This window comes from Salvelinus alpinus, chromosome 18, assembly GCF_045679555.1.
Source record: "Salvelinus alpinus chromosome 18, SLU_Salpinus.1, whole genome shotgun sequence".
NCBI lineage: Eukaryota > Metazoa > Chordata > Actinopteri > Salmoniformes > Salmonidae > Salvelinus > Salvelinus alpinus.
Genome location: NC_092103.1, coordinates 27,360,928 through 27,387,886, shown reverse-complemented (window position 1 = coordinate 27,387,886; position 26,959 = coordinate 27,360,928). Strand labels below are relative to the sequence as shown.

The following is a 26,959-nucleotide window of genomic DNA, read 5'->3' as shown; positions in this document are numbered from 1 at the left end:
AAACACAAAGTATTGTTAAAACTTCAAACAGTTTGGACATGCTACAGTTGACAGACTTCAGAAATGACTCAGCAGTTCTGGGAATAATGATGATGAGAGTATTTCCATTCTACAGCGGATAGTTAACAGTTGTGAGACATGTCAGAAATACAGCAAACCTAATCCCAGACCAGCTGTTGGTTTGCCACTGGCTTCTAAGTACAATGATACAATGGTTGTAGATCTACATGAGCTAGGACCAAGTGTGTGGTACCTTCACATAGTCAACCACTTCACACGCTTCAGTGCTGGAAGCATTGTGAATACAAAGAAACCCAGTGAAATCATCAAGCACTTCATACTTCCCTGGATAAGTGTGCATGGCCCGCCCCAGAATTTGTAGTGACAATGGAGGAGAATTCAATAATAATGAAATAAGAGAAATGGCTGAGAAATTCAACATGAAAGTAAAAACAACTTCTGCATACAGTCCATGGAGCAATGGACTTCTGGAGAGACATAATCAAACACTCACAGAGATTATGCTGAAAGTGAAGCAAGACAATGGATGTGACTGGAAAACAGCCCTAGATTGGGCTTTGAAGGCAAAAAACTCAATGCACAATGTTCATGGCTACAGCTCATACCAACTAGTGTTGGGCAGAACTCTAATCTTCCCTCTGTACTGGTTGACAAGCCACCAGCACTAGAATGGACCAGTGTGAGTGCATGGGTGGGACAGCACCTTTCAGCACTACATGCAGCGAGAAAAGCCTTCACTGAAGCAGAGTGTTCAGAGAATTCACAGGGCTCTACGTAAACAGCCTTGACCCACCCACCGATGAGAAGTACGAGACTGGTAACAAAGTCTGGTACAAACGAGTTGACTGTCAAGAGTGGAAAGGACCGGGAGAAGTCATTGGCCAAGATGGTGTGGTGATATTTGTGAGGCACCATTGTCAGGGTGCATCACTCAAGATTGCGGAAAGTAAATGATCAACAAGATGGAGGGGCTGTTGCTGAGAATCAACCTCCTAATTACAATTACAAAAAATACAAATTAACAGACACGAACCTACCAGATGTCGCATCCAATGATATGGACACTGAAACTGACACAGGAAATGGAGCAGAGACCTTCAACCATGCCACAGGTAATACTGTTGAGCGTCCAAATGAGGAAAACATTCAATAAGAGCCAAGTGTTAATCAATCAATCAAATGTATTTATAAAGCCCTTCTTACATCAGCTGATGTCACAAAGTGCTGTACAGAAACCCAGCCTAAAACCCCAAACAGCAAGCAATGCAGGTATAGAAGCACGGTGGCTAGGAAAAACTCCCTAGAAAGGCCAGAACCTAGGAAGAAACCTAGAGCGGAACCAGGCTATGAGGGGTGGCCAGTCCTCTTCTGGCTGTGACGGGTGGAGATTGTAACAGAACATGGCCAAGATGTTCAAATGTTCATAAATGACCAGCAGGGTCAAATAATAATCATCACAGTGGTTGTCGAGGGTGCAACAGGTCAGCACCTCAGGAGTAAATGTCAGTTGGATTTTCATAGACAACATTGTTGTTCCAATCTGAAAACTGGACAAACTGTTAAATACATGGACAGAGAAAGTGGTATTCCACATACAGCAACAGTCGAGCAGGAAAAGCCAAAGGAAAACACCAGAACTGGTACAACTTGCAGTACTCGGAACCAGGTACACTTTCTGGTACAACAGGGTCAGCTGACCTGTCATTTGTAGATAATCTCAGAATTTGACCAATGGAAAATCAAGAAAAACAGAATGACATTTAAAATGATGTACTTGAAACAAAGGACGTGTCATTTGACTCAGCTAAGCTAGATGAGCTCAGTAGTTGGAGGAAAAATGTGTCTCAACAAGATGGGTGTGTACCCTTAAAGCATCCTTAACTGGAATAGTGCCAAAAGCACGTCTAGTGGCTAGAGGTTGAGGAGCTGGCTGCTAAAGAACTCCCAAATGACTCACCGACATGCGCCTCAGAGTCACTCCGATTGCTGCTGACAGTGATCTGCCAGAAAAAAATGAAACTTCATTCCATAAATATCAAATCTGCATTTTTGCAGGGAACAGAGCTGTGAAGGGACATTCACATCTGACCTACGCCTGAAGCTAAGAGCGAAGGAACACTGTGGAAACTAAAGTGTATGTATGGCCTGGCAGATGCATCACTCTACTGGTACAAACAAGTCAAGGCAACAATGCTGAGTACAGGTGGAAAAATGTCAAGGGGATCCTGCAGTCTTCTATTGGCTTGATCAAGACTGCAATGTGACTGGAGTACTTGCCTGTCATGTTGATGACTTCATCTGGGGTGGCTCACAGGCCTTTGCTACAACTGTGATTCCACACCTCAAAGCTGTTTTCCAGGTCAGCCATGAGGAGCATGATAAACTCTATGCCAACATAACAAAAATTATTACAGTTGATGGAAAAATACTGATTTAACAGGAGAACTATATCAATAATCTTCAACCTATCCACATGGATAATTCAAGAGCCATACAAAGGAATTCCCCTCTCTGTGGAGTTGAAGCTGATCAATTGAGGTCAAAGACAGGTCAAATTCTATGGGTTGCTAGACAGAGTAGACCTGATGTAATGTTTGATGGCTTCAACTTGGCATCCAACACAACATGCCAATGTACAAACCATTCATGAGGCAAACAAAGTTGTTCGTAAACTGAAATCACAACAAGTGACTCTAAAGTTACAGCATGTTGGAAAAGATGACTCTCTGAAACTAGTTGTCTTCAGTGATGCTTCCCTAGAGAACCTTACAGATGGTGGCACACAAGGTGGACATCTAATCGTGTTAATAGGGCAAGGAAGAAGATTCTCTCCTATCTGTTGGCAGTCAAAAAGGATCAGAAGGGTTGTCTGAAGTACACTTGCTGGATAAACCCTTGCGGATGGAATTGACAATGCTATCTTTCTTGCAACTCTGTTCTCACCACTGGTGAGACAAAACGGCACATTCTACCTGTAGTTTGTGTCACTGACAACTACTCCTTAGTTGATGCTGTGAAGACAACCAAGTCTGTCACAGATAAAATACTTTGTCTTGAGATTAGCAGCATCAAGGAACTTATTCAAGCACAGAGAATCCAGAGGATTCTGTGGTCAGCCACAAAGGAACAGCTTGCCTACTGTCAGACTAAAAAGGGAGCATCCGGTCTTGCGCTCCTAAAGGCACTCAGTAATGGAAAGTTAATTATGTTGTTGTTTTATTTGTCTTTAAAGAAATGTGGGAGATGGTTAAATTCATGTTTTAAGTATCCCAATATTTCTGTTGTTACGGGGCTTTCACTCTGTTATTAGTGCGCCTGCGCAGGGGTCTCGTTGTTGATGGACCTGGCCTGAGTGCAATGGCAACCATGTAGTGTGCTAATACGGTTTAGTAAACGTTGTTAAACTGGAACCTTGTCATTGTCATTTCGAGTTAACACTCACTCACTCACTCACTCACTCACTCACTCACTCACACACACACACACACAGAGAGAGAGACTAATGTGTTCTGGAATTATGCCCTATTACTCATCAGAGAGAAGGAGAGAGAATGAATAGATCAAATGAAAGTAAGAAGTCCTTATCAAGTAGGTCACAGATTTAAAAGAGAGGGAGAGAGAAGGGCAAGAGAGAGGAGGAGGGAGGGAGAGAGTTGTGGCTAGATCAGCATAGAGAGCAGGATGGAGAGGAGCAGTGGGAGAAGGAGAGGCAAGACAAGATATGAGGCAGTAGGAGTGGGAGGACCTAATTCCAGACAGAGTAGGGATTCCTCAAAGTGACTTTCTGAGCCCATCTCCTAGGGAGGGATTTGCTTATGCAGTGGTCATGGTGTGAGGTTGCAGGTGGTGTGAAGGCGAAAAAAGGCACTCTGAACACAGCAGAACAAATAGTGGACCTATGAGCATGTAATTAACATATTTAACTAGTGAATATTGTGTTTGTATGTGGTGTGTCTAAGAGGCTAAACAGCCAGACACCAACACTGCAGCACATGGTATTGAATGTGTCCTTGACGGCAGAGTAGCCACTAGTTTGGGGGGCGATACCAAACTTGGGGGGACAAGGAGGCCAATGGCCGATATTTTAGCCGATATTCAATATCATTAAATGTGAACATTTTGATTACAACATTTCCCAGAGACAGCCGTGTATGCATCAATTTTAAAATCAAACAATACATTTGACTAAATAACAACATAATGGTAATGATTTTATTTGAATGGTAAATCTCTTGATAAACTGGATACATTTTGATGGCATAGGCCTACTCACAAGCCAGGTGAATGCATATTCAATAGGAGTGTGCATGCATTGAGTTATTGTTTTGACTGATCAGTGGAGTTTATGGTGCTACAGATGACAATCTGTTGGCCTTCCATTTGGGACTTATATAAGTCTACTGATCAACAACGTTTGCATAGAAGCATCACTCCAGCATGTCACACCTGTATGGAAGGACATCATACAGGCACTGCTGTTTATTTTTTAAGCTGTCAGGACTCATCTCTAAACAACTCAGCTTCTAGGATGAAATTTGAAACAACTCAATTGACTAGTTCAGCTATCTGTCAAGAAATGGGCAGGTTGTAACTTGATTCTACTGCTATGATTGGATAGAGCAAGGCTGTAAATCTGCTCCCTTTCACGTCTCTCTCCATCGCTCATATCACGTGCTGCTGTTTACTGCTACTATGATAACTAGCTCAATGGCAATGAAATTTGCTTACAAGCCATACATTTCCAGATTAGAGCGTGGTTCAGTTTTGCTTGCCTCGAAGCGAGCATAGAAGGCATTTAGCTTGGTCTGGTAGGCTCGTGTCACTGGGCAGCTCGCGGCTGGCTTTCCCTTTGTAATCCATGATAGTTTGCAAGCCCTGCCACAATGGACGAGTGTCAAAGCCGGTGTAGTAGGATTTGAGCTTTAGTCCTGTGTTGATGATTTGCCTGTTTGATGGTTCGTCGGAGGGCATAGCAGGATTTCTTATAAGCGTCCGGATTAGTGTTCCGCTCCTTGAAAGCGGCAGCTTTAGCTCAGTGCGGATGTTGCCTGTAATTCATGGCTTCTGTTTGGGATATGTACGTACGGTCACTGTGGGGACAACATTGTCGATGCAGTTATTAATGAAGCCGCTGACTGATGTGGTAACTACAGTCCTGTAGCTTAGTATCCGCTTCATCGGACCAATTCCGTATTGAGCATGTCATTAGAACTTCCTGTTTTGAGTTTTTGCTTGTAAACAGGAATCAGGAGGATAGAGTTATGGTCAGATTTGCCAAATGGAGGGCGAGGGAGAGCTTTATATGTTTTTATGTGTGTGGAGTAGAGGGGATCTAGAGGTTTTTTTCACCTCTAGTTGCACAGGTGACATGCTGTAGATATGAGGTAAGACAAATTTCAGTTTCCCTGCATTAAAATCACCGGCCACTCTGAGGATTGTATGAGCATTTTCTTGTTGGTTTATGGCCCTATACAGCTCATTGAATGCAGTCTTAGTGTCAGCATCGGTTTGTAGTTGTAAATGCACAGCTACTGTACGAAAAATATAGATAAACTCTTTTGGTAAATAATATGGTGTACAGCTTATGAGTTATTCTAACTCAGGCGAGCAGAAGCTCTAGACTTCCTTAGTATTATAGATGGGGCACCAGCTGTTGTAAACAAAGAGAGACACACCTCCAACTTTGAATTTACCCGACGCTGCCGTTCTGTCCTGCCGCCGGTGCATAGAAAAACCAGCTAGATGTATATTATCCATGTCCTTGTTCAGCCATGACTCAGAGAAACATAAGATATTAGTTCTTCAGGTCCCATTGATAGGATAGACCCGAATGGAGCTCTTCCAGTTTGTTCTCCAGTGATTGTACGTTCGCCAATAGAACGGAGGGTAGAGGCGGTTTATGTACTTGCCGACGTAGTTCAGGGTGCCTGCACGTCAACCTCTCTTACGCCGTCTCTTTCTCTTCCGAGTGGTGGGGATTAGGGCCTGGTCTGGGGTGAGCAGTATGTCCTGCGCCGCCGACTCATTGAAGTAGAAATCTTCATCCAAATCGAGGTTGGTGATCGCTGTTCTGGTGACCTGACCAAATTCACATAGAAATGTGCATTATAGATTTGTCATTCTCATTGAAAGCAAGTCTAAGAAGCGGTAGATCTGTTCTATGAGCGATATTTCGATGCTTCCTGTTCTTAAATTTAGTTTTTGCATCTTCTACTTTCGGTTTTTGAACACTAGCCTCAAACACCTGAAAATACAATATTCTTGGTTATGGAAAATATATTTCACAGCGATTTAGAATATGGTACAATGATTCTCTACAGCATACTGCTTGTTTTGTCACATAAACTGAAATTAGACAAACTATTAGGATTTTAGCAACCAAGAAATGGCGGAGCGATTCCTGCATAGTGCACCTTTAAGATCAGCACAATAAAACACAAAATTGCAGAATTGATCATGAACCCGTATAATGGCCACTGTCTAATCCAGCTCCAGTCTATCCTCCATTTCTCCCCCTCTCCCTGTTTGTCTGTGTAGACTGATATCAAACACACCACTGCTTTGAACCTGTGGGTTGATTTTTTTGTATTTTATCAACCAACCAGATAAGAAACTGCTTTATATTCAATAGCAGCTCTGTGATTGGTGGATAGTGGCTGTATTGAACCATCATTGTCAGAATGAGAGTAGCAGATTGGCTGAGGGCGACAGTAGTGATGAAAGCCCCGGTGGAGGCAGGGAAAGGGTTACTCCCAGCCATTGAAAGATAGTAGCATCTGGCTGGTGGATGCAGGGCCAGGCAGCAGCCATGTGAATAGGCTGCCCTCTGGTTGTGAGGAATGGAAGCACATGTTTTCATCTTAGTTGAAAACACCTAACTATGCTACATGCTACATGCTCTCTTCCACATTAACCCTTAACTCCTGTAATACTAGGCCCCACAGAGTATCTGTCATATTTTCTAAGTGCTATTTTACACAGGGTGAATCACCATGTCAAATCATGTAATCTCCAGAGAGAGCTTCCCTCTTTTCCCACCAGTCTCTCCCTCCCAATCTCTCTCCCTTTTCCTCCCTCCTTTTCCCTCTTCCTCCTTTCCCTCTATTTTAAGTTTATGAGTAATGTAAGTCAGAGAGCTTCCATCCATCCTCACTCCTTTACAGGTAGTCATCCTGTGACACCGTTCTGTGGTTGTCATGATCCCTGTTGCCATGGGCACACTACATTGCTGCCATAGAAATGGAAAGAATAGAAGGTGCTTGGAAGTGCTAACCCTGGAAATTTGACTGGTAAACTCAGGGGTACACTCGCAATAGCTGCCTGGTATAGTCCCCGGCTTAAAATAAATTACTTTCTGTTTATGAGATACAGAGTAAGACAAGTTGTTTTGCATCATATCTTATTGCTTTTTTGTTTTCATGGCAGGCTGAAGGAGAGTGCGGCAGCGTTACAGATGCAGCTCTATGTCATGGTCAGAAACTCTTCCTTTCCAGAACCTGACCATTATAGTCTTTTCATACACGTTGAATGGGGACTTCACTTCCCAGTCACTCCATATTTGCTCATGTGCATTTAAGTTGTGGCATTCAAGAAACTGGCGTAGGGGGTTGGGTGAGAAAAAGCATATTTCATATTCTTGCTGATTTGGAAGGGCTATGTAGGAATAGACATCTGCAGCAGTGATCTACTGAGATTGGAGCAGTAGGTTTTCAGCCAAATACTCTCCTTCCTCAACAAAGCTCTGCCTGACCCAAAGTTGCTGAGGTTGGGCTGCATAGCTCCCAAGATTGGGAACCATGATGGAAAACTTGCTCAGTTGTGATAAGAGAGGGGGACCACAGCACCTAGACCGCATTCTGACATTGTGTGTTACTAGGTTACCACATTTGGCTCACAGCAAAAACGTGACCCTTTTCAAAAACTATTTTCTTGTCTGCTTGTTTTAGTCAATTACAAAGCTACATTTAACAAAATAACTGTCTAAAGATTACTTTTCAACATTGCCTGTGTAACAGTATAACTTTAAACCGTCCCCTCGCCCCGACACGGGCGCGAACCAGGGACCCTCTGCACACATCAACAACGGTCGCCCACGAAGCATCGTTACCCATCGCTCCACAAAGGCCACGGCCCTTGCAGAGCAAGGGGAAACCCTACTTAAGTCTCAGAGCAAGTGACGTAACTGATTGAAATGCTAGTAGCGCGTACCCGCTAACTAGCTAGCCATTTCACATCCGTTACACTCACCCCCCTTTCAACCTCCTCCTTTTCCGCAGCAACCAGTGATCCGGGTCAACAGCATCAATGTAACAGTATAACTTTAAACCGTCCCCTCGCCCCGACCCGGGCGCGAACCAGGGACCTTCTGCACACATCAACAACGGTCGCCCACGAAGCATCGTTACCCATCGCTCCACAAAAGCCACGGCCCTTGCAGAGCAAGGGGAAACCCTACTTAAGTCTCAGAGCAAGTGACGTAACTGATTGAAATGCTAGTAGCGCGTACCCGCTAACTAGCTAGCCATTTCACATCCGTTACACCTGCTCCCTAGTGATCTCACTACTTAGAAAAAAATATAATATTGTAGTGATTCCCTCATGCCACTTTTCATGACTGTGCTAGAAGCCACTTGAGTGAGTGCTAGCTAGCAACCGACCAGAACATTAAGCTAGCCAAGACCAACAACACAAACAAACAGACTAGACTATACAGCTACAAGTAGTGAGTAGAGTTACAACCAGACTATACAGCTACAAGTAGTGAGTGGAGTTACAAACAGACTATACAGCTACAAGTAGTGAGTAGAGTTACAAACAGACTATACAGCTACAAGTAGTGAGTAGAGTTACAAACAGACTATACAGCTACAAGTAGTGAGTAGAGTTACAAACAGACTATACAGCTACAAGTAGTGAGTGGAGTTACAACCAGACTATACAGCTACAAGTAGTGAGTGGAGTTACAAACAGACTATACAGCTACAAGTAGTGAGTAGAGTTACAAACAGACTATACAGCTACAAGTAGTGAGTAGAGTTACATACAGACTATACAGCTACAAGTAGTGAGTGGAGTTACAAACAGACTATACAGCTACAAGTAGTGAGTAGAGTTACAACCAGACCAAACAGCTACAAGTAGTGAGTAGAGTTACAACCAGACTATACAGCTACAAGTAGTGAGTAGAGTTACAAACAGACTATACAGCTACAAGTAGTGAGTAGAGTTACAAACAGACTATACAGCTACAAGTAGTGAGTAGAGTTACAAACAGACTATACAGCTACAAGTAGTGAGTGGAGTTACAACCAGACTATACAGCTACAAGTAGTGAGTAGAGTTACAACCAGACTATACAGCTACAAGTAGTGAGTGGAGTTACAACCAGACTATACAGCTACAAGTAGTGAGTAGAGTTACAACCAGACTATACAGCAACAAGTAGTGAGTGGAGTTACAACCAGACTATACAGCTACAAGTAGTGAGTGGAGTTAAACAGACTATACAGCTACAAGTAGTGAGTAGAGTTACAAACAGACTATACAGCTACAAGTAGTGAGTAGAGTTACATACAGACTATACAGCTACAAGTAGTGAGTGGAGTTACAAACAGACTATACAGCTACAAGTAGTGAGTAGAGTTACAACCAGACCAAACAGCTACAAGTAGTGAGTAGAGTTACAACCAGACTATACAGCTACAAGTAGTGAGTAGAGTTACAAACAGACTATACAGCTACAAGTAGTGAGTAGAGTTACAAACAGACTATACAGCTACAAGTAGTGAGTAGAGTTACAAACAGACTATACAGCTACAAGTAGTGAGTGGAGTTACAACCAGACTATACAGCTACAAGTAGTGAGTAGAGTTACAACCAGACTATACAGCTACAAGTAGTGAGTGGAGTTACAACCAGACTATACAGCTACAAGTAGTGAGTAGAGTTACAACCAGACTATACAGCAACAAGTAGTGAGTGGAGTTACAACCAGACTATACAGCTACAAGTAGTGAGTGGAGTTAAACAGACTATACAGCTACAAGTAGTGAGTAGAGTTACAACCAGACTATACAGCTACAAGTAGTGAGTGGAGTTACAACCAGACTATACAGCTACAAGTAGTGAGTGGAGTTACAACCAGACTATACAGCAACAAGTAGTGAGTGGAGTTACAACCAGACTATACAGCTACAAGTAGTGAGTAGAGTTACAAACAGACTATACAGCTACAAGTAGTGAGTAGAGTTACAAACAGACTATACAGCTACAAGTAGTGAGTAGAGTTACAACCAGACTATACAGCTACAAGTAGTGAGTAGAGTTACAACCAGACTATACAGCTACAAGTAGTGAGTGGAGTTACAACCAGACTATACAGCTACAAGTAGTGAGTGGAGTTACAACCAGACTATACAGCTACAAGTAGTGAGTAGAGTTACAAACAGACTATACAGCTACAAGTAGTGAGTGGAGTTACAAACAGACTATACAGCTACAAGTAGTGAGTAGAGTTACAAACAGACTATACAGCTACAAGTAGTGAGTGGAGTTACAAACAGACTATACAGCTACAAGTAGTGAGTGGAGTTACAACCAGACTATACAGCTACAAGTAGTGAGTGGAGTTACAAACAGACTATACAGCTACAAGTAGTGAGTAGAGTTACAAACAGACTATACAGCTACAAGTAGTGAGTGGAGTTACAAACAGACTATACAGCTACAAGTAGTGAGTGGAGTTACAAACAGACTATACTGCTACAAGTAGTGAGTAGAGTTACAACCAGACTATACAGCTACAAGTAGTGAGTGGAGTTACAAACAGACTATACAGCTACAAGTAGTGAGTGGAGTTACAAACAGACTATACAGCTACAAGTAGTGAGTAGAGTTACAACCAGACTATACAGCTACAAGTAGTGAGTGGAGTTAAACAGACTATACTGCTACAAGTAGTGAGTAGAGTTACAACCAGACTATACAGCTACAAGTAGTGAGTAGAGTTACAAACAGACTATACAGCTACAAGTAGTGAGTGGAGTTACAAACAGACTATACTGCTACAAGTAGTGAGTAGAGTTACAAACAGACTATACAACTACAAGTAGTGAGTAGAGTTGCAAACAGACTATACTGCTACAAGTAGTGAGTAGAGTTACAAACAGACTATACAACTACAAGTAGTGAGTAGAGTTACAAACAGACTATACAGCTACAAGTAGTGAGTAGAGTTACAAACAGACTATACAACTACAAGTAGTGAGTAGAGTTACAAACAGACTATACTAAACAAGTTAAATGTCTTGCCAGAGAAGTTGTAAAAAATAGCGGCTGCGGCTCTATTTTGCCAGATGTTGTGCTACGCAACTCATCACTGACCGGATGTGACAATTATGGTCGTGATAAAGGCCTATGCAATGTATTTGTGTAATGTTAGTTGAGTTGAATCAACAAATCACAGCACAGGTTGAAGGGTACACTTCCTGCTTTTACTTCCTGGCCTGGGTACACTCAAAATGACTGCAAGTCCATGCATTATGCCATCATTGACTTGAATGGAGATGCTCTTCCTATTCATTCTATTTCTATGGTTACTGCACTTTCAGGGTCATAGAAATAACTCTGTGACAGAGAGAAAATAAGTAGGGATGGAGAGTATTTGCATTAACCTCGTACTCTGTCCTAGTGTGACTAGTAGAGGTGAAGGTGCTTGTTTATCAGTAGGTTTACTAGTTGAGGTTTAGTAACTGAATATACTGACTGTGTGAAAGCAAGTTGAGATCTGGTACATTTGGTGGTAGATATATTGACGTGATGTGGTGATTGTATGTCACCCCCTTAATAGAGTTGATATTTTGCTGATGTGTTGTTGTGTAAAGTTAATGATATCTGTTAATTTCTTTCTCTCGTGCCATGTGTCTAGGCTGAGTCTGGGTATGGTTCAGAGTCCAGTCTGAGAAGACATGGCTCTATGGTGTCTCTCACGTCTGCTACCAGCGGCTACTCCACCACATCCACCTCCTCCTTCAAGGTGAGTCTTGACTTAACACACACACAGAAGGCTCTACTTTCAGCTGACATTAAGCCAGTGCAATTATCAAACGCCCGCTCGATTTTTGACCTGTTAAAGCTGGTGCTTTTCTGTTGTGCCAGGATTGGTAATTTACCTGTCTTACTGTATATGAGCTCGCTTGCATTGAGGTGGGAGTGGTGGCAATATCTGAGGTGTGTCCTTAGAAATGTGCACCAAAGTTCCAATTTCAGGCAGCGCTGGTGGGGATATTTAAGACGATCCAAAAGCTGGTCTTTGCGGTAACGAGGCATGGATTTTGACAGTGGAAATGCAGTCTGTCCAGCCGTGACGCACAGTGCCCATATACACATGGAAAAAGAGATGTGCTTTTTGTGCCTGTAAACCTTGTGTATATAGAAACATAAAAAACTAATGTTTTTCCCCATTTCGTTTCATTTGATTAAAAACAAAGCATAGCCTCCCCTCTCCTCAATGAAGGCCGGTTATTTATTTTTGTCCTGCCCTATGCATTCGCCAAGTAGTCAAGACTATTATGAAGAGTTTGGCTCGTAAGACCGCCTTGAAATAAATCTTAATCACCAAAGCTTTATTAAAATATCAAGCTTGGGAGTATCTCTTATTATTTATGTAGGCTATTATACTTTATTTTAGCCAGCTCCAGTTATTATTTTGGATGTGTGTAAACCCCTCCATGTAGGCTATATGCCCATCAGGGGACGAGAGATGATGTGATTTGGTGACACTCGTATTTAGAAAATGTTTAGTTATGGCTTGTTTTCTGTTTAGTTTGATTAAAAAACAAGCTACCCTTACCCTACTAAAACGAAATCTGGTTCAACAGCAATGAGTCTGGTGTCTTATCCTGGCCATGCATTAGCCAAGGAGCCTGTCCATGAAACGTTTCTAAATGGTCTACTCCTGAGGCTTTTGCATTACTCACAATTCACACAGGCCTACCTGCAGTGCAGAGGCTACTCCATTCGACCTGTATACATCCCTATTTCCAAAGAGCGCCTCCTGTTCAGTTACCAAAGACGCGCTCCTCCAAACATATTCAAATAATTCAGTCCTATAATGCCATATCAACGGTAGGCCTAGGCTATATCTTGCTTGTTTAGGACGTGCCTCACATACAATACAATTTACAGGAGCATTGTATTTTTTATTTGAGAAGTGCGATGCGTAAAGCCCTGTACTCATTGAAGCCAATTACAACGTTGTCTAGTGTCAACACAACACTATATTGAGCAAACACTGGATTATTTTTGACTGTTTGTTGCTATTACTTGTTACTAGCCTATGCTATTTAATAAACTGTATCAATCCACAATGGAAGATAATATTCTGTGCCCCGATCCGAATTGGAGTTGATGACATCGCAAAGACCGTCAATAACCTACAGAACTTAAGACGAAACGTGTATTAAGCCATGAAACGTGTCGATTGGTCAGTGAGTGGCCAAGCCCTCGTCACAACTATACAACTATACATCAAAACCTGTCTCTTTCACGCTACGGCCAGCTATTGCGCTCATAATTCAAAAATATTTCTGCCACAGCCCCTACCATTGCGTTAAGTTCGTTAAAATAGAGCCCAGGGTGTTTGCTGACCATGCGTTCCCGTTTGGTTCTGAAGGGCCACAGCCTGAGGGAGAAGCTGGCAGAGATGGAGACGTTCAGAGACATCCTGTGCAGACAGGTGGACACGTTGCAGAAATACTTTGACGGCTGCACCGATGCCGTCTCCAAGGACGAGCTGCAGAGAGACACAAGTAAGACCATCAATGGATCAATCAATCAGATGCATTTATCAATCAAGTATTCAGTGCTAACTAGACAGCCACCCAGGCCTAGTATTATGAGGTCTAGTGGGAAGAAAAATCACATGCAGTTGATCTGTGAGACCAAAACCAATGGGTTCCTACTTATTGCTACAAACTGTTGAATATAAAATATTACCTAACTCAAAGAACAATGGAATACCACAAAAATAAGAAATGCCAAACGTGTGGATCATGAAAATATTTAGCTTTGGGGAAACATTTGCAGAATCTTTATAGGAATGTGTTCCCCCTCTCATCTCTCTCGCTTCCTCCGTCCATCCCTCGCTCCTGCAGAAGAGGCCAGGGCATTGTTGTGGCATTGAGTACAGTAGAGTTCTGTCAGTCTGTTTGCCTGCCATGCTCTGTGGCTGGGTGCATGCAAAAGCAACTCTTGGCACTACCCTACTCTGGCTCTGTTAGTGGCTCTGCAGGGACTTTGTAGGAACTAGTGCACTGTATGACCATGGCTGACTTCTCTTTCGCTGTTGCTCCTTCTCTCTCAAGTTGTGGATGATGATGAGGATGATTTCCCCAACACTCGGTCAGATGGAGAGTTCATCCACAACAACAACGGCAGCAAGGAGAAGCGTAAGTAAAGCAGAATACCCTCTAAAGAAAAGTTACAACGTTTCCACTTAGTTCAAACTTTGATCAGTTTATTTTTTAGCATTCTGTCTGAAAAAGCAAGTGTAGTTCTTGTTCTCTGATGTAATGGACAGAGAAGGCTTTGGGACTGGAGAAACATTTTAAACAGGCTCATTCTGTCTTAAATCAATGTTTCAAACATCTATTTTAATAAATATTCCTCTCCTGCTCAGTATTCCAGTCTCTGAGCACTAAGGACATCAATGGGATAGATTTTAAGGGTGAAGCCATCACGTTCAAGGCCACCACAGCTGGGATCCTGGCCACCCTGTCCCACTGCATCGACCTGATGGTGAAGAGAGAGGACAGCTGGCAGAAGAGACTGGACAAGGAGCTGGAAAAGAGGAGGAGGATAGAGGAGGGCTACAAGTCTGCTCTCTCTGAGATCAAGAAGAAATCTCACTTCAGAGGCCCTGATTACGAGGTAAAAAGACTGCAAGACAGACTAACTGAGTCAGTCTATCTTTCTTAGCATTTCTTCTGTTCAGTTGTATGGTTTGTCAGTTCTATGATTGTTTTGAGGCAGGTGAAAATACATCTGTCAGTCTCATCCTCAGCCATGTTACTCTCTTCATCCTTATTTTCCTCCTCCCTCTCTCTCTCTCCAGGAGGGGCCTAACAGCCTGATCAATGAGGATGAGTTTTTTGATGCAGTTGAAGCAGCTCTCGACAGACAAGATAAGATAGAGGAACAGGTACCAGAACAAGGGCAAAACCCCTCGGCCTCAATTGTTATAGAATACATCTCATTCTATAATAATAATGATACATCTTCGTATTACATTGAGTACATATGTTTGATCCTGGCCCTGTGTGTGTGTCTAGTCTCACACTGAGAAGTTGAGGATACAGAGGTCCGGTCCAGTTCCCCCAGGAGATGTCTACTCCACCAGGGGATCACACAGATTTGCCGACAAGGTTATTCACCTCTTTTAGTCCTGAGCACCTTACTTTACCTATCACCATCATTCTCTCCCTTCCATTCGTCCTCTCCCCCTTTTTCTTTGCTTCTTTGTTTCTTTCTTTCACTCTCCCCCCACCTCTCTCTCTTTCTCTCTACTCTGATTGTCGTCTGTGTGTGTGTCTGTGTGTCTGTGTGTGTGTGTGTGTGTGTCTTTCTGTCGGTGTGTGTGTCTTTCTGTCGGTGTGTGTGTCTTTCTGTCAGTGTGTGTGTCTTTCTGTCGGTGTGTGTGTCTGTCTGTCGGTGTGTGTCTGTCTGTCTGTCTGTCTGTCGGTGTGTGTGTGTGTCTTTCTGTTGGTGTGTGTGTGTCTGTCTTTCTGTCGGTGTGTGTGTGTCTGTCTTTCTGTCGGTGTGTGTGTGTGTGTGTGTCTGTCTGTCGGTGTGTGTGTGTCTTTCTGTCGGTGTGTCTGTCTTTCTGTCGGTGTGTGTGTGTGTGTGTGTCTGTCTGTCGGTGTGTGTGTGTCTTTCTGTCGGTGTGTGTGTGTGTGTGTGTGTGTGTGTGTGTGTGTGTGTGTGTGTGTCTGTGTCTTTCTGTCGGTGTGTGTGTCTTTCTGTCGGTGTGTGTGTGTGTCTGTCGGTGTGTGTGTCTGTCTGTCGGTGTGTGTCTGTCTGTCTGTCGGTGTGTGTCTGTCTGTCTGTCGGTGTGTGTGTGTGTCTTTCTGTCGGTGTGTGTGTGTCTGTCTTTCTGTCGGTGTGTGTGTGTGTATGTGTATGTGTCTGTCTGTCTGTCTGTCTGTCTGTCTGTCTGTCTGTCTGTCTGTCTGTCTGTCTGTCTCTGTTTGTCTGTGTCTCTGTCTGTCTGTGTCTCTGTCTGTCTGTCTGTATCTCTCTCTCTGTCTGTCTCTGTTTGTCAGTCCTGTCTGTCTAGTCTGTCATGTCCTTTCCTTTAGCCACATAGTCACTCTCCTCTGATAGTCACTCCCCCTCACTCTCCTCTGATAGTCACTCCCCCTCACGAAGTCCACAGATTCAGCTCTGAGGTAACTGCTCCGTGGCAGAGTGTAGTGCCCCCCACAGGCCTGGCTGAATTACTACACTTTCATCCCACAGGCATCTGTCTCTTTCAGCATGATGCTAGCGTCCAGCATGATGTTGGCTGCCCCTCTGACGATGCTATTTTGCTGTTGAGATAATACTCTATTGTCTGTTAGCACACAGATTTACTGGCCTCTGCATGCCATAGCGGCTACCTCACAATACAAGCGTTGGCTTGTCTTTCCTGTATCACTTTTGTATTTATCGGTGAGCATTTATGTCTCTGACTTTTAACCCTGTCTGTCCCTTCCTCTTCCTGGTTGACTGTGATAGGTGGAGGAGATGGTGCAGAATCACATGACCTACTCGCTGCAGGATATGGGCGGAGATGCCAACTGGCAGCTGGTGGTGGAGGAAGGAGAGATGAAGGTAGGAGAGAGGGGGAGAGGAGAGAGGTGATGATTATATTGCCACTGTCAGTCTTGTTATACAAATTAATAAAAATGTACATGATTAATACATATGCCCCCATCATCTAAGCCAACTGGAGCAGTTTGAGTCCCACACACACATACCTGCACACCTGTTTATACATCTTCCATCTGTATGTATGTTGTGAAGGTGTACAGGAGAGAGGTAGAGGAGAACGGTATCGTCCTGGACCCCCTGAAGGCCACTCACTCCGTAAAGGGAGTGACAGGACACGAGGTGTGCCACTATTTCTGGGACACAGATGTACGCAACGACTGGGAAAGTAAGTTTCATCTGAACAGTAGTTCATATATCTGGCACTACAGTTTTCTTTTTTTCTTTGATTTTTTTCTATGTAAAACAGAGCGTCGCAACAGCAATGCAGAAACAAACAAAAAAACAGTTGCCATAAGGTAAGTACAGTACAATATATGAAAGCAATTATGATTAGACTTTTTACCATGTATTTTTTTACTTAATGAATCAGGTCAGCCTGGTTTGTGAAAGCTATCCATTTCTCCCAGTTTCTTTTACCAACAGGTTTTTGAATTATTAAGGCATATGTAAATCTTTCCATAGCAAAAATCTATTGACTTATACTTTGCAATTCTTTAGACTTTGGGTCTTCTACTTTTTACCAACTCCTGGTTATGACTTTTGTACTAGCGGCAAGTCAAACTTAAATCAAGTATCTATCACTGTTAGTCACAACTTCTGGAACATTGCCAAGGTACATTAAAGGGCAAGTTCTAGGTTCTTCATATCCCAGCACATCTTTTATTACAGAACATACATTCTGCCAGAACACTGTTCCTTTCTTACATTCCCAAAAGTCGTGTGGTTGGCATCTACATGGCCACACAGACACCAGCATGGTTGTTGTTGACCTAGCGGGGGCTTTTTGATTCTAGGTGGGATATATTTTTCCAACATAACTCCCGCCATGTTCTTACGTTTGTAGAAGTATGTTGTGTTTTGCATATATTGTCCCAATCTTCCTCTGAAATATCAGTCTTTAATTCCTTCTCCTATTTTGCTTTAATATAAAAGGTTGAATCTTTTCTAGAAACAATCAGGTCATGACAGAGTGAAGAAATTGTCTTGGATGTTCCTTGTTTATATCAAATTTTCGAATGACATGATAGTCCCATTTGGTATTGTATTTTTCATTTTGATCTGTTTTTCAAAATAATCCTTTAACTGTAAGTATCTGAAAAGAACTAGATTTTTCCATACCACAATTCACCTTTAAATTCTGAAAATGTAAGAGCTCCCGAGTGGCGCATCGGTCTAAGGCACTGCATCTCAGTGCTAGAGGCGTCACCACAGACCCTGGTTAGATTCCAGGTTGAATCACAACTGGCCGTGATTAGGAGTCCCCATAGGCCAGCGCACAATTGGCTCAGCGTCGTCCGGGTTTGGCCGGGGTAGGCCATCATTGTAAATAAGTGTTTGTTCTTAACTGACTCACCTAGTTAAATAAAATAAAAAGAGCTCTCTGTCCTCTGCAATGGTACAAAATGCTGTCATGCCTAGGGCTGTGGCGGTCACAAAATTTCATCAGCCTGTGATTGTCAAGCAAATAACTGTTGCTCTCACGGTAATTGACCATAATTAACATAAACACATTTAGCATCTCCTGGCTTCCACAAGCCACTGATGCAGACCTTTGGAACATCTACATTTTAAAAAGTCTAATAAATCCAGGTAATATAGCCTACACCTTCACAATAAATCCATTATTTATTTTAGACAGGTCTAAAGAAGCATGATATGAAGAAAATGTAGTCTATTTCAGAACCACAGAATAGCATACTCTGAGTTGTCCTTATGTTAGGTCCTGATCTGGCTATGCCAAATGGCTATTCATTTAGCAGACAAGATTTGCTTCAACTTCCATGGCATTATTTTATAGTGTTAGGGTTTCGTTCCTTACGTCCTTCCTTGTCAATCATTGGTTCATTGGTGAAATTAGCATTATGACAATATCTTTAATTAAATAATTCAAAAACCTTTATTAATGCAATTGCAGACAGAAGTTGACTAACAGGAACATAGCACGCATGTTTCTGAGTAAGTTCTGCCCCAAACAAAAGGTCTCAAGTTGTTTTATTAAACCGAAGTCCCGCCTTAGTGATGTCACTGACTACGTCATTACCTTTTTACTCCCGAGACCAAAACCCTGCATCCATAGCTATACAAACATAGAGTTTATCTAAAAGCTAGGCAATAAATGTCCCCTCCCCAAAGTAGATTTATTGTGGAATGTCTGAGTAGTCTTATCTCCCACACTCCCCTGCAGAGTTATGTCTCAGTCACACATTGAGTGAGTGAATGAGAAAACAACTGTGGAACAATTCTAAACCTCTATAATGAATATATATATTGTTAATCTGTAGTCAAGGACCCTATAAATGTAAGGAGGGAGGGGTCTAATAACCCCTCCCCTTCTATTAATATAACATAAGCATAATCAATTATTCTAATACATCAAACATTTGTACAGCCCCAAATCATGACCGCCAGGTGAATCCTGACAATAGTATGAAGAATACAATTGAACAAAGCTGAATAAAATAGAAAGGATGTTTTCTCCAAACAATTTCTGAGGGAGGGCGCACATGCAGCTAGTCTGTGTTGAGAGATATTTGGAACTCACGCATGAAAGGGTTAACAAAGAAACAGGTCTTCCTATCTTAATTTAGAGTTATTTATGCAACTTTAGTTGTTCTACAAACATTGGGCTATATATTTTGATTTGTAATACATTGTAAGCCTGCATGATAACTCGAATGATTTGAAAAAAGTATCTTGAAAGGCATGAGCTCTGCTTTGTTTTTTTGCGCAGGCTGTACACACTATATCAGTCACTCATTCACAACTTGACAAGCACTTGATAATGCCTCAAATTTCCTGCCGGCATCCCCTTTGTGTAGCCGTAAATAAATTCTTTAGGCCCTAATCTACGGATTTCATATGACTAGGAATACAGATATGCGTCTGTTGGTCACAGATACCTTTAAAAAAAGGAAGGGTCGTGGATCAGAAAACCAGTCAGTATCTGGTGTGACCACTATTTTCCTCATGCAGCACGACACATCTCTTTCTCAGAGAGTTGATAAGCCTGTTGATTGTGGCCTGTGGAATGTTATCCCACTCCTCAATGGCTGTGCGAAGTTGCTGGATATTGGCAGGAACTGGAACACGCTGTCGTACACGTCGATCCAGAGCATCCCAAACATGCTCAATGGGTGACATGTATGGTGAGTATGCAGGCCATGGAAGAACTGGGACATTTTCAGCTTCCAGGAATTGTGTACAGATCCTTGCGACATAGGGCCGTGCATTATCATACTGAAACATGAGATGATGGCGGTGGATGAATAGCGTGACAATGGGCCTCAGGATTTCGTCACGGTATCTTTGTGCATTCAAATTGCCATCGATAAAATGCAATTGTTTTCGTTGTCCGCTGCTTATGCCTGCCCATACCATAACCCCACCGCCACCATGGGGCACTCTGTTCACAACGTTGACATCAGCAAACTGCTTGCCCACACGACGCCATACACGCTGTCATTCATCTGTTAAGAGAACACTTCTCCAGCGTGCCAGTGGCCATCGAAGGTCAACATTTTCCCACTGAAGTTGGTTACGACGCCGAACTACAGTCAGGTCAAGACCGTGGTGAGGATGACGAGCACGCAGATGAGCTTCGCTGAGACGCTGAATAAAAGCTTCGCTGACAAAACTACACATTTGGGCTTTTATTGTCCCCCAGCAGAAGGTGCACCTGTGTAATGATCCTTGATAGTAATTTGTCCCAGAGGTTGAACTGTTTTGAGGGAACCTCTACTGGTAGAGAGGGGAATAAATACAGCAGTCTATGGACTATTCATTTACACTGCCTTTATTCTAGTGCTGAAATCTAAGGGAAGAAGTGACCATCTCTCTATATCTTCATGAATATTTTGGATAGTTGGCTTATTTGTTATAGCTTTGTAATGTATTTTGTTAGGTTTACCCCTATACATTGCCGTGAAAACGTATTTACTCCATTTCTAATTTTCTCTATTTTTGCAAATGTTTGATACTGAATTATCAGATCTTCAACCAAAACCTAATATTAGATTAACGGAACCTGACTTTACAAATAACACAAAAGTATACTTATTTTATTTATTAAACAAAGTTATTCAACACTCAATTCCCCTGTGTGAGAAAGTAATTGCCCCCTTACATTCTAACTGGTTGTGCCACCTTTTAGCTGTTGATCAGTCTCTCACATCGCTGTGGAGGAATGTTGGCTCACTCTTGCATGCAGAACTGCTTTAACTCCGCGACATTTGTGGATTTTCAGGCATAAACTGCCACACCATTTCAATTGGGATTAGGTCTGGACTTTGACTAGGCCATTCCAAAACTTCAAATTAGTTGTTTTTTAGATATTTTCATGTAGACTTGATTGTGTGCTTTCGATCATTGTCTTGCTGCATGACCCCGCTGCGCTTCAGCTCACAGACGGATGTCCTGACATTCTCCTGTAGAATTCTCTGATACAGAGCAGAATTCATGGTTCTTTCTATTAACACCATATGTATGTTATATTTCCTGTGATGGGGTGTAGTTAGAGTAGATTTTGTGTTTTGTATAATTTTGTTTGTATCCTGAATTGTAACCATATCTTGGTTTAGTTTTGGGAGGCAAGTGTTACAAACTAGCACGTCCTCAGCATACAAGGTGATTTTTACGCTGTTTTCCTCGGATGGTAATACCTTGTAGTTCCTAATGTTGCCTTATCGTTTGGGCTAGAGGCTCAATATGTAAGGCAAACAAAGCTGGGGAGGTGCACCATCCCTTGACTGCATTGTAAAGTCATTTTATTTGTCAGATGGCCGTTCACTTAAATTCTAACAATAGGATCTTGATAAATGGTTTTAAAACACTGAATTGCATCTGGCACTTCAGTTTTCAATACTGGCATTTTCTGCAATGTTGCCAATATCTGTCGTAAGGTCTCAATGTTCAATAATTGAGTGATTTATTTGATATGTTCTTATTCTGGTCTCTCTTTACTTTAATTCAGCTACTATTGAGAACTTCAACGTTGTGGAGACGTTATCGGAAAATGCTGTTATCGTCTATCAGACACACAAGGTAAGAGAGAATGAGTAAACACAGATGCCAGGGTTTCAAACCAGACGCCTTTGGCGTTTTTAAAATTTGTTCCACTGAACATCCCACCACAATAAAGACATTTTAATTGCATAAAGAGTGCCTTTTAAGTGTTTTACTAAATGACTGAAAGTAAAATCTGTGTGTGTGTTGCAGAGGGTGTGGCCTGCCTCTCAGAGAGATGTGCTCTACTTGTCTGCCATGAGGAAGATCCTGGCTAACAACGAGAACGACCCTGACACCTGGCTGGTCTGCAACTTCTCTGTGGATCACGACAACGCCATGGTCAGTATAACCCCCCTACCCCTACCGACCCAGACACCTGCCTGGTCTGCAACTTCTCTGTGGACCACAACAACGCCATGGCCATTCTCAGTCTAGTCTTCTTGGAGATGGGCTTTTCCAGGAATTCCTGATTCCCCAGACTGACCTTAATCTATTTGTGTGTGGGGGGGGGGGGAGCTGTTACAATAACAACCTGGTTCGTCAAGGTAGAGACTAAACATAAATATTTGTATGTATCTTATATTTTCATTGGTCAATGCTTGTCAATTGATGATCTTTCATGTCGCTGTCCCAACACAGCCCACCAACAGGTGTGTCCGTGCCAAAATAAACATCGCCATGATCTGCCAGACCCTGGTAAGCCCACCAGAGGGCGACAGAGAGATCAGCAGAGACAACATCACCTGTAAAATCACCTACGTCGCCAACGGTGAGCTCACCTCCTAAATCACTGATAGCCACGACAGATGACCTGCTAGAACGGACAAATAAGCAGTATTACAAGTATTGTAAACTCAGCAAAAAAAGAAACGTCCCTTTTTCAGGACCCTGTCTTTCAAAGATAATTCGTAAAAATCCAAATAACTTCACAAATCTTCATTGTAAAGGGTTTAAACACTGTTTCCCATGCGTGTTCAATGAACCATAAACAATTAATGAACATGCACCTGTGGAACGGTCGTTAAGACACTAACAGCTTAAGCAATTAAGGTTACAGTTATGAAAACATACGACACTAAAGAGGCCTTTCTACTGACTCTGAAAAACACCAAAAGAAAGATGCCCAGGGTCCCTGCTCATCTGCGTGAACGTGCCTTAGGCATGCTACAAGGAGGCATGAGGACTGCAGATGTGGCCAGGGCAATAAATTGCAATGTCTGTACTGTGAGACGCCTAAGACAGCGCTATAGGGAGACAGGACCACGTGTAACAACACCTGCACAGGATCGGTACATCCGAACATCACACCTACGGGACAGGTTCAGGATGGCAACAACAACTGCCCGAGTTACACCAGGAACGCACAATCCCTCCATCAGTGCTTAGACTGTCCGCAATAGGCTGAGAGAGGCTGGACTGAGGGCTTGTAGACCTGTTGTAAGGCAGGTCCTCACCAGACATCACCAGTAACAACATCGCCTATGGGCACAAACCCACCATCGCTGGACCCGACAGGACTGGGAAAAAGTGCTCTTCAATGACGAGTCGTGGTTTTGTCTCACTAGGGGTGATGGTAGGATTTGCGTTTATCGTCAAATGAATGAGCGTTACACCGAGGCCTGTACTCTGGAGCGGGATCGATTTGGAGGGTCCGTCATGGTCTGGGGCGGTGTGTCACAGCATCATCGGACTGAGCTTGTTGTCATTGCAGGCAATCTCAACGCTGTGCGTTACAGGGAAGACATCCTCCTCCCTCATGTGGTACGCTCCCTGCAGGCTCATCCTGACATGACCCTCCAGTATGACAATGCCACCAGAGATACTGCTCGTTCTGTGCGTGATTTCCTGCAAGACAGGAATGTCAGTGTTCTGTCGTGGCCAGTGAAGAGCCCGGATCTCAATCCCATCTCAATCCCATTGAGCACGTCTGGGACCTGTTGGATCGGAGGGTGAGGGTTAGGGCCATTCTCCCCAGAAATGTCCGGGAACTTGCAGGTGCCTTGGTGGAAGAGTGGGGTAACATCTCACAGCAAGAACTGGCAAATCTGGTGCAGTCCATGAGGAGGAGATGCACTGCAGTACTTAATGCAGCTGGTGGCCACACCAGATACTTACTGTTATTTTTGATTTTGACCCCCCTATGTTCAGGGACACATTATTCAATTTCTCTTAGTCACATGTCTGTGGAAGTTGTTCAGTTTATGTCTCAGTTGTTGAATCTTATGTTCATACAAATATTTTTCACGTTAAGTTTGCTGAAAAGAAACAGTTGACAGTGAGAGGGCGTTTGTTTTTTTGCTGAGTTTATATACAGTACCAATAACTATGTATTCTTCAATTAGGGTTTGTGATATTTGAAGCAGGGCCAATATATTGTATATGAATCTACAGGTGTTGTGAATTAACCTGTTCTTTGTGATGTCCTGTGTAACGTGTATTTCCTCTTCATCTAAGTGAACCCGGGAGGCTGGGCTCCTGCCTCAGTCCTGAGGGCCGTGGCCAAGAGGGAGTACCCCAAGTTCCTCAAACGTTTCACTGGCTACGTCCAGGAGAAAACATCAGTGAAACCTATTCTCTTCTGAGGTTCACAGGACTCACTACACCACTGTCCACACAAGACTGTTCCGAACATAGCATACCATGACAACCCGAACATAGCTAACCCTCATGCTTGGTCTCTAGCTCGGTCTCCAGCTAGCTTCAATGTAAGCCCTCATGCGAGCTTCAATGCTAGTTTCCCATTCTACACCTCATGCTAGTTCTTTATAATAGCTCGCTCCTCATGCTAGTTTCCGATGCTAGCTCCCACATTAGCTAGCATGCTAATGCAGAAAGACCTATGAGAATAGCCTAAATGTAAAAAATTTAAAAAATCATTTTCTGCCAGAGATATATTGATATAATATATAAATGTATGTGTTAAGAAATTTATAAGAAAGCAATTTAAGACATAAAGAAAAAACATGGCTCTATTTTAGTCCTGCTTTTTGTAGTTGTTCTTTTTTAAGAAATGGAGTGTTCCTATTTTGTGTTGATTTTGCTTTTTATAATAATCAGTGGTGTCACAGCTTACTCTCATGCTGCTAATTTTTCGAGTACGACAAAACAATTTAGCCTCCTTTTTCCCCCCAGAATGAACATTGTGTTTGTAAAAAAACATAAGTGTAGAGGGGTGTCATTGAACTATGATCCCCATGACATAAGACTTGACCTTTTGGTCTTTGTCTCCCTGGTGAAAACACCACTTTGCTGGTGCTGATGGAGGGACGAGACTAAAAGTTTATTTTGTTTTCAAATGTTGAAAATGTATTTGTTTCTTTATTTTGGTGGTTGTACTTGAGTCAATAGCTAGGTTTCCATCCGAATATTCAGAAATCTGCATAAAGAATGAGAATTTTCCCACCAAACTGACTTGTTGATAAAAATCAGTGCGTGATGACGTAGTACACACAATATGTACTTTTTCACTTAAGTTTTCATGTACTGAATAAAAATCTAAAATCCCATGTCTTTCCATCGCGTTTTGACACAGCTGTTGCCATAAATAGCAAATGTGCCTACTCTTGTCTTGGCACGTGCCAACAACTCGCAGATACAGTGCTGGTAGGCTATTCTACATGAGATTATTATGGATTAGAGCGAGAATATTTATATTTGTCAAGCATCGATCATCATGTCACCGGAATAAGACCCTCTATTTATTGGAAAGGAGCATCAAGCTCATCACCGTGCACTTTCATTACCCTGTAAAATTCATAATTTAGCCTATTTCCTCTGTAGCCTAATAAACAGCATGGTTTCCCGAGTCGTAGTGGGAGGTCCACACACCATATCATTGTGTGATTCTCAATATTATGGTCATATCAATATTTGTGCATAAACGCATTTCCACCATTTCACTCATAATTAATTTTAGACACAAAGATCCCAAAATGTTGAACGAACAAATTATCTGTTTGCATTTAAAACAATTTACCGAAACTTAGTTTCTAGCACAGCTGTCGTGATTTTTTTTCTCCAAATACAATATGACTTCGCATAAAAAGTGGTTGGAAACGTGGTTAGTGATGACATGCTGTAGCAGCACAATTTAGAGTTGGGGTTTTAGATATCTTGATTATAACTGTATATAATGTCAGCAACCATTTCTGCTTCAGAACTTTTTTTTTTTATGCCTGCAGATGCTTTTTGTGACTGAATCGACTACATATGCCTTAGACTGGGGGAGATAACCCAGTACATTTTGGGATGGGGTAGGTGAGAGGGTGCTGATAGACCGTACGCCCATATGAAATCACTAGACAAGTGCCTAGGCCCGAGTTCCAATACCTGATTATCCTCCTCTCTTCACTGAAATAATCAACCCTGATATGACTGAATGGAAACCTGAAACTTGACTTTCACTTCTACAATTGGGCTGATGTTCGGTCAGTCATTATTTCTAGAAAGGGAGGAAGGAAGCAGGCCCTTTCAAGGTATTTAGACAGCTCCTATGTTTTACAGAGGACAGAAGCTTTGTCTCCTGCTGGGCACTTCAGTGAAACAATGACTGTCTCCACAGAGTGAAAACTGAAGTCTTTCATTTCAGATACCTATTTATATGAAACTAAAGGGTTTGGGGGTTAATGTCAAATTCATGTCATACCTCTTAATTGTGATATTGCAATCAGCAGAAATTGATTTTCACATAAAATATCCTTGGAGGATGTGAACTGTATGCTGGCTTTCATTCCCCAACTGATCAAGTGATTTTTACTTTGTACGTTCACCAATGTGCAAAGTCATCCAATAATTGATAGCACAATTTATGTATAAAGCCAAGTGAAGAAAAACCTGGTTGGAAAGACAATTCAAAGTCTGGTTTCCCAGACTCCGATTGAGCCCACTACTGGACTAAAAATGCATG

At 42.4% G+C, this 26,959-nt stretch overlaps 1 protein-coding gene across 6 annotated transcripts in view; it reads left to right on the top strand.

Annotated features, from left to right (window-relative positions):
- The window catches only part of LOC139544094 (ceramide transfer protein-like), a 58,784-nt gene extending 33,225 nt beyond the window's left edge, over positions 1 to 25,559 (top strand). For 5 of the 6 annotated variants that reach the window (XM_071350856.1, XM_071350857.1, XM_071350852.1 and 2 more), the window contains 12 exons: positions 11,948 to 12,055; positions 13,694 to 13,829; positions 14,385 to 14,468; positions 14,699 to 14,949; positions 15,134 to 15,220; positions 15,351 to 15,443; positions 16,795 to 16,890; positions 17,083 to 17,215; positions 22,019 to 22,089; positions 22,264 to 22,392; positions 22,693 to 22,822; positions 24,508 to 25,559. In XM_071350856.1, the coding sequence (XP_071206957.1) occupies positions 11,948 to 12,055; positions 13,694 to 13,829; positions 14,385 to 14,468; positions 14,699 to 14,949; positions 15,134 to 15,220; positions 15,351 to 15,443; positions 16,795 to 16,890; positions 17,083 to 17,215; positions 22,019 to 22,089; positions 22,264 to 22,392; positions 22,693 to 22,822; positions 24,508 to 24,635 (1,446 nt within the window). In that variant the 3' untranslated portion in view covers positions 24,636 to 25,559. Of the gene's footprint in view, positions 1 to 11,947; positions 12,056 to 13,693; positions 13,830 to 14,384; positions 14,469 to 14,698; positions 14,950 to 15,133; positions 15,221 to 15,350; positions 15,444 to 16,376; positions 16,467 to 16,794; positions 16,891 to 17,082; positions 17,216 to 22,018; positions 22,090 to 22,263; positions 22,393 to 22,692; positions 22,823 to 24,507 lie in introns of all 6 variants that reach the window. The other variant, XM_071350858.1, reaches the window with a different exon arrangement.
- Positions 25,560 to 26,959: the final 1,400 nt, after the last annotated feature.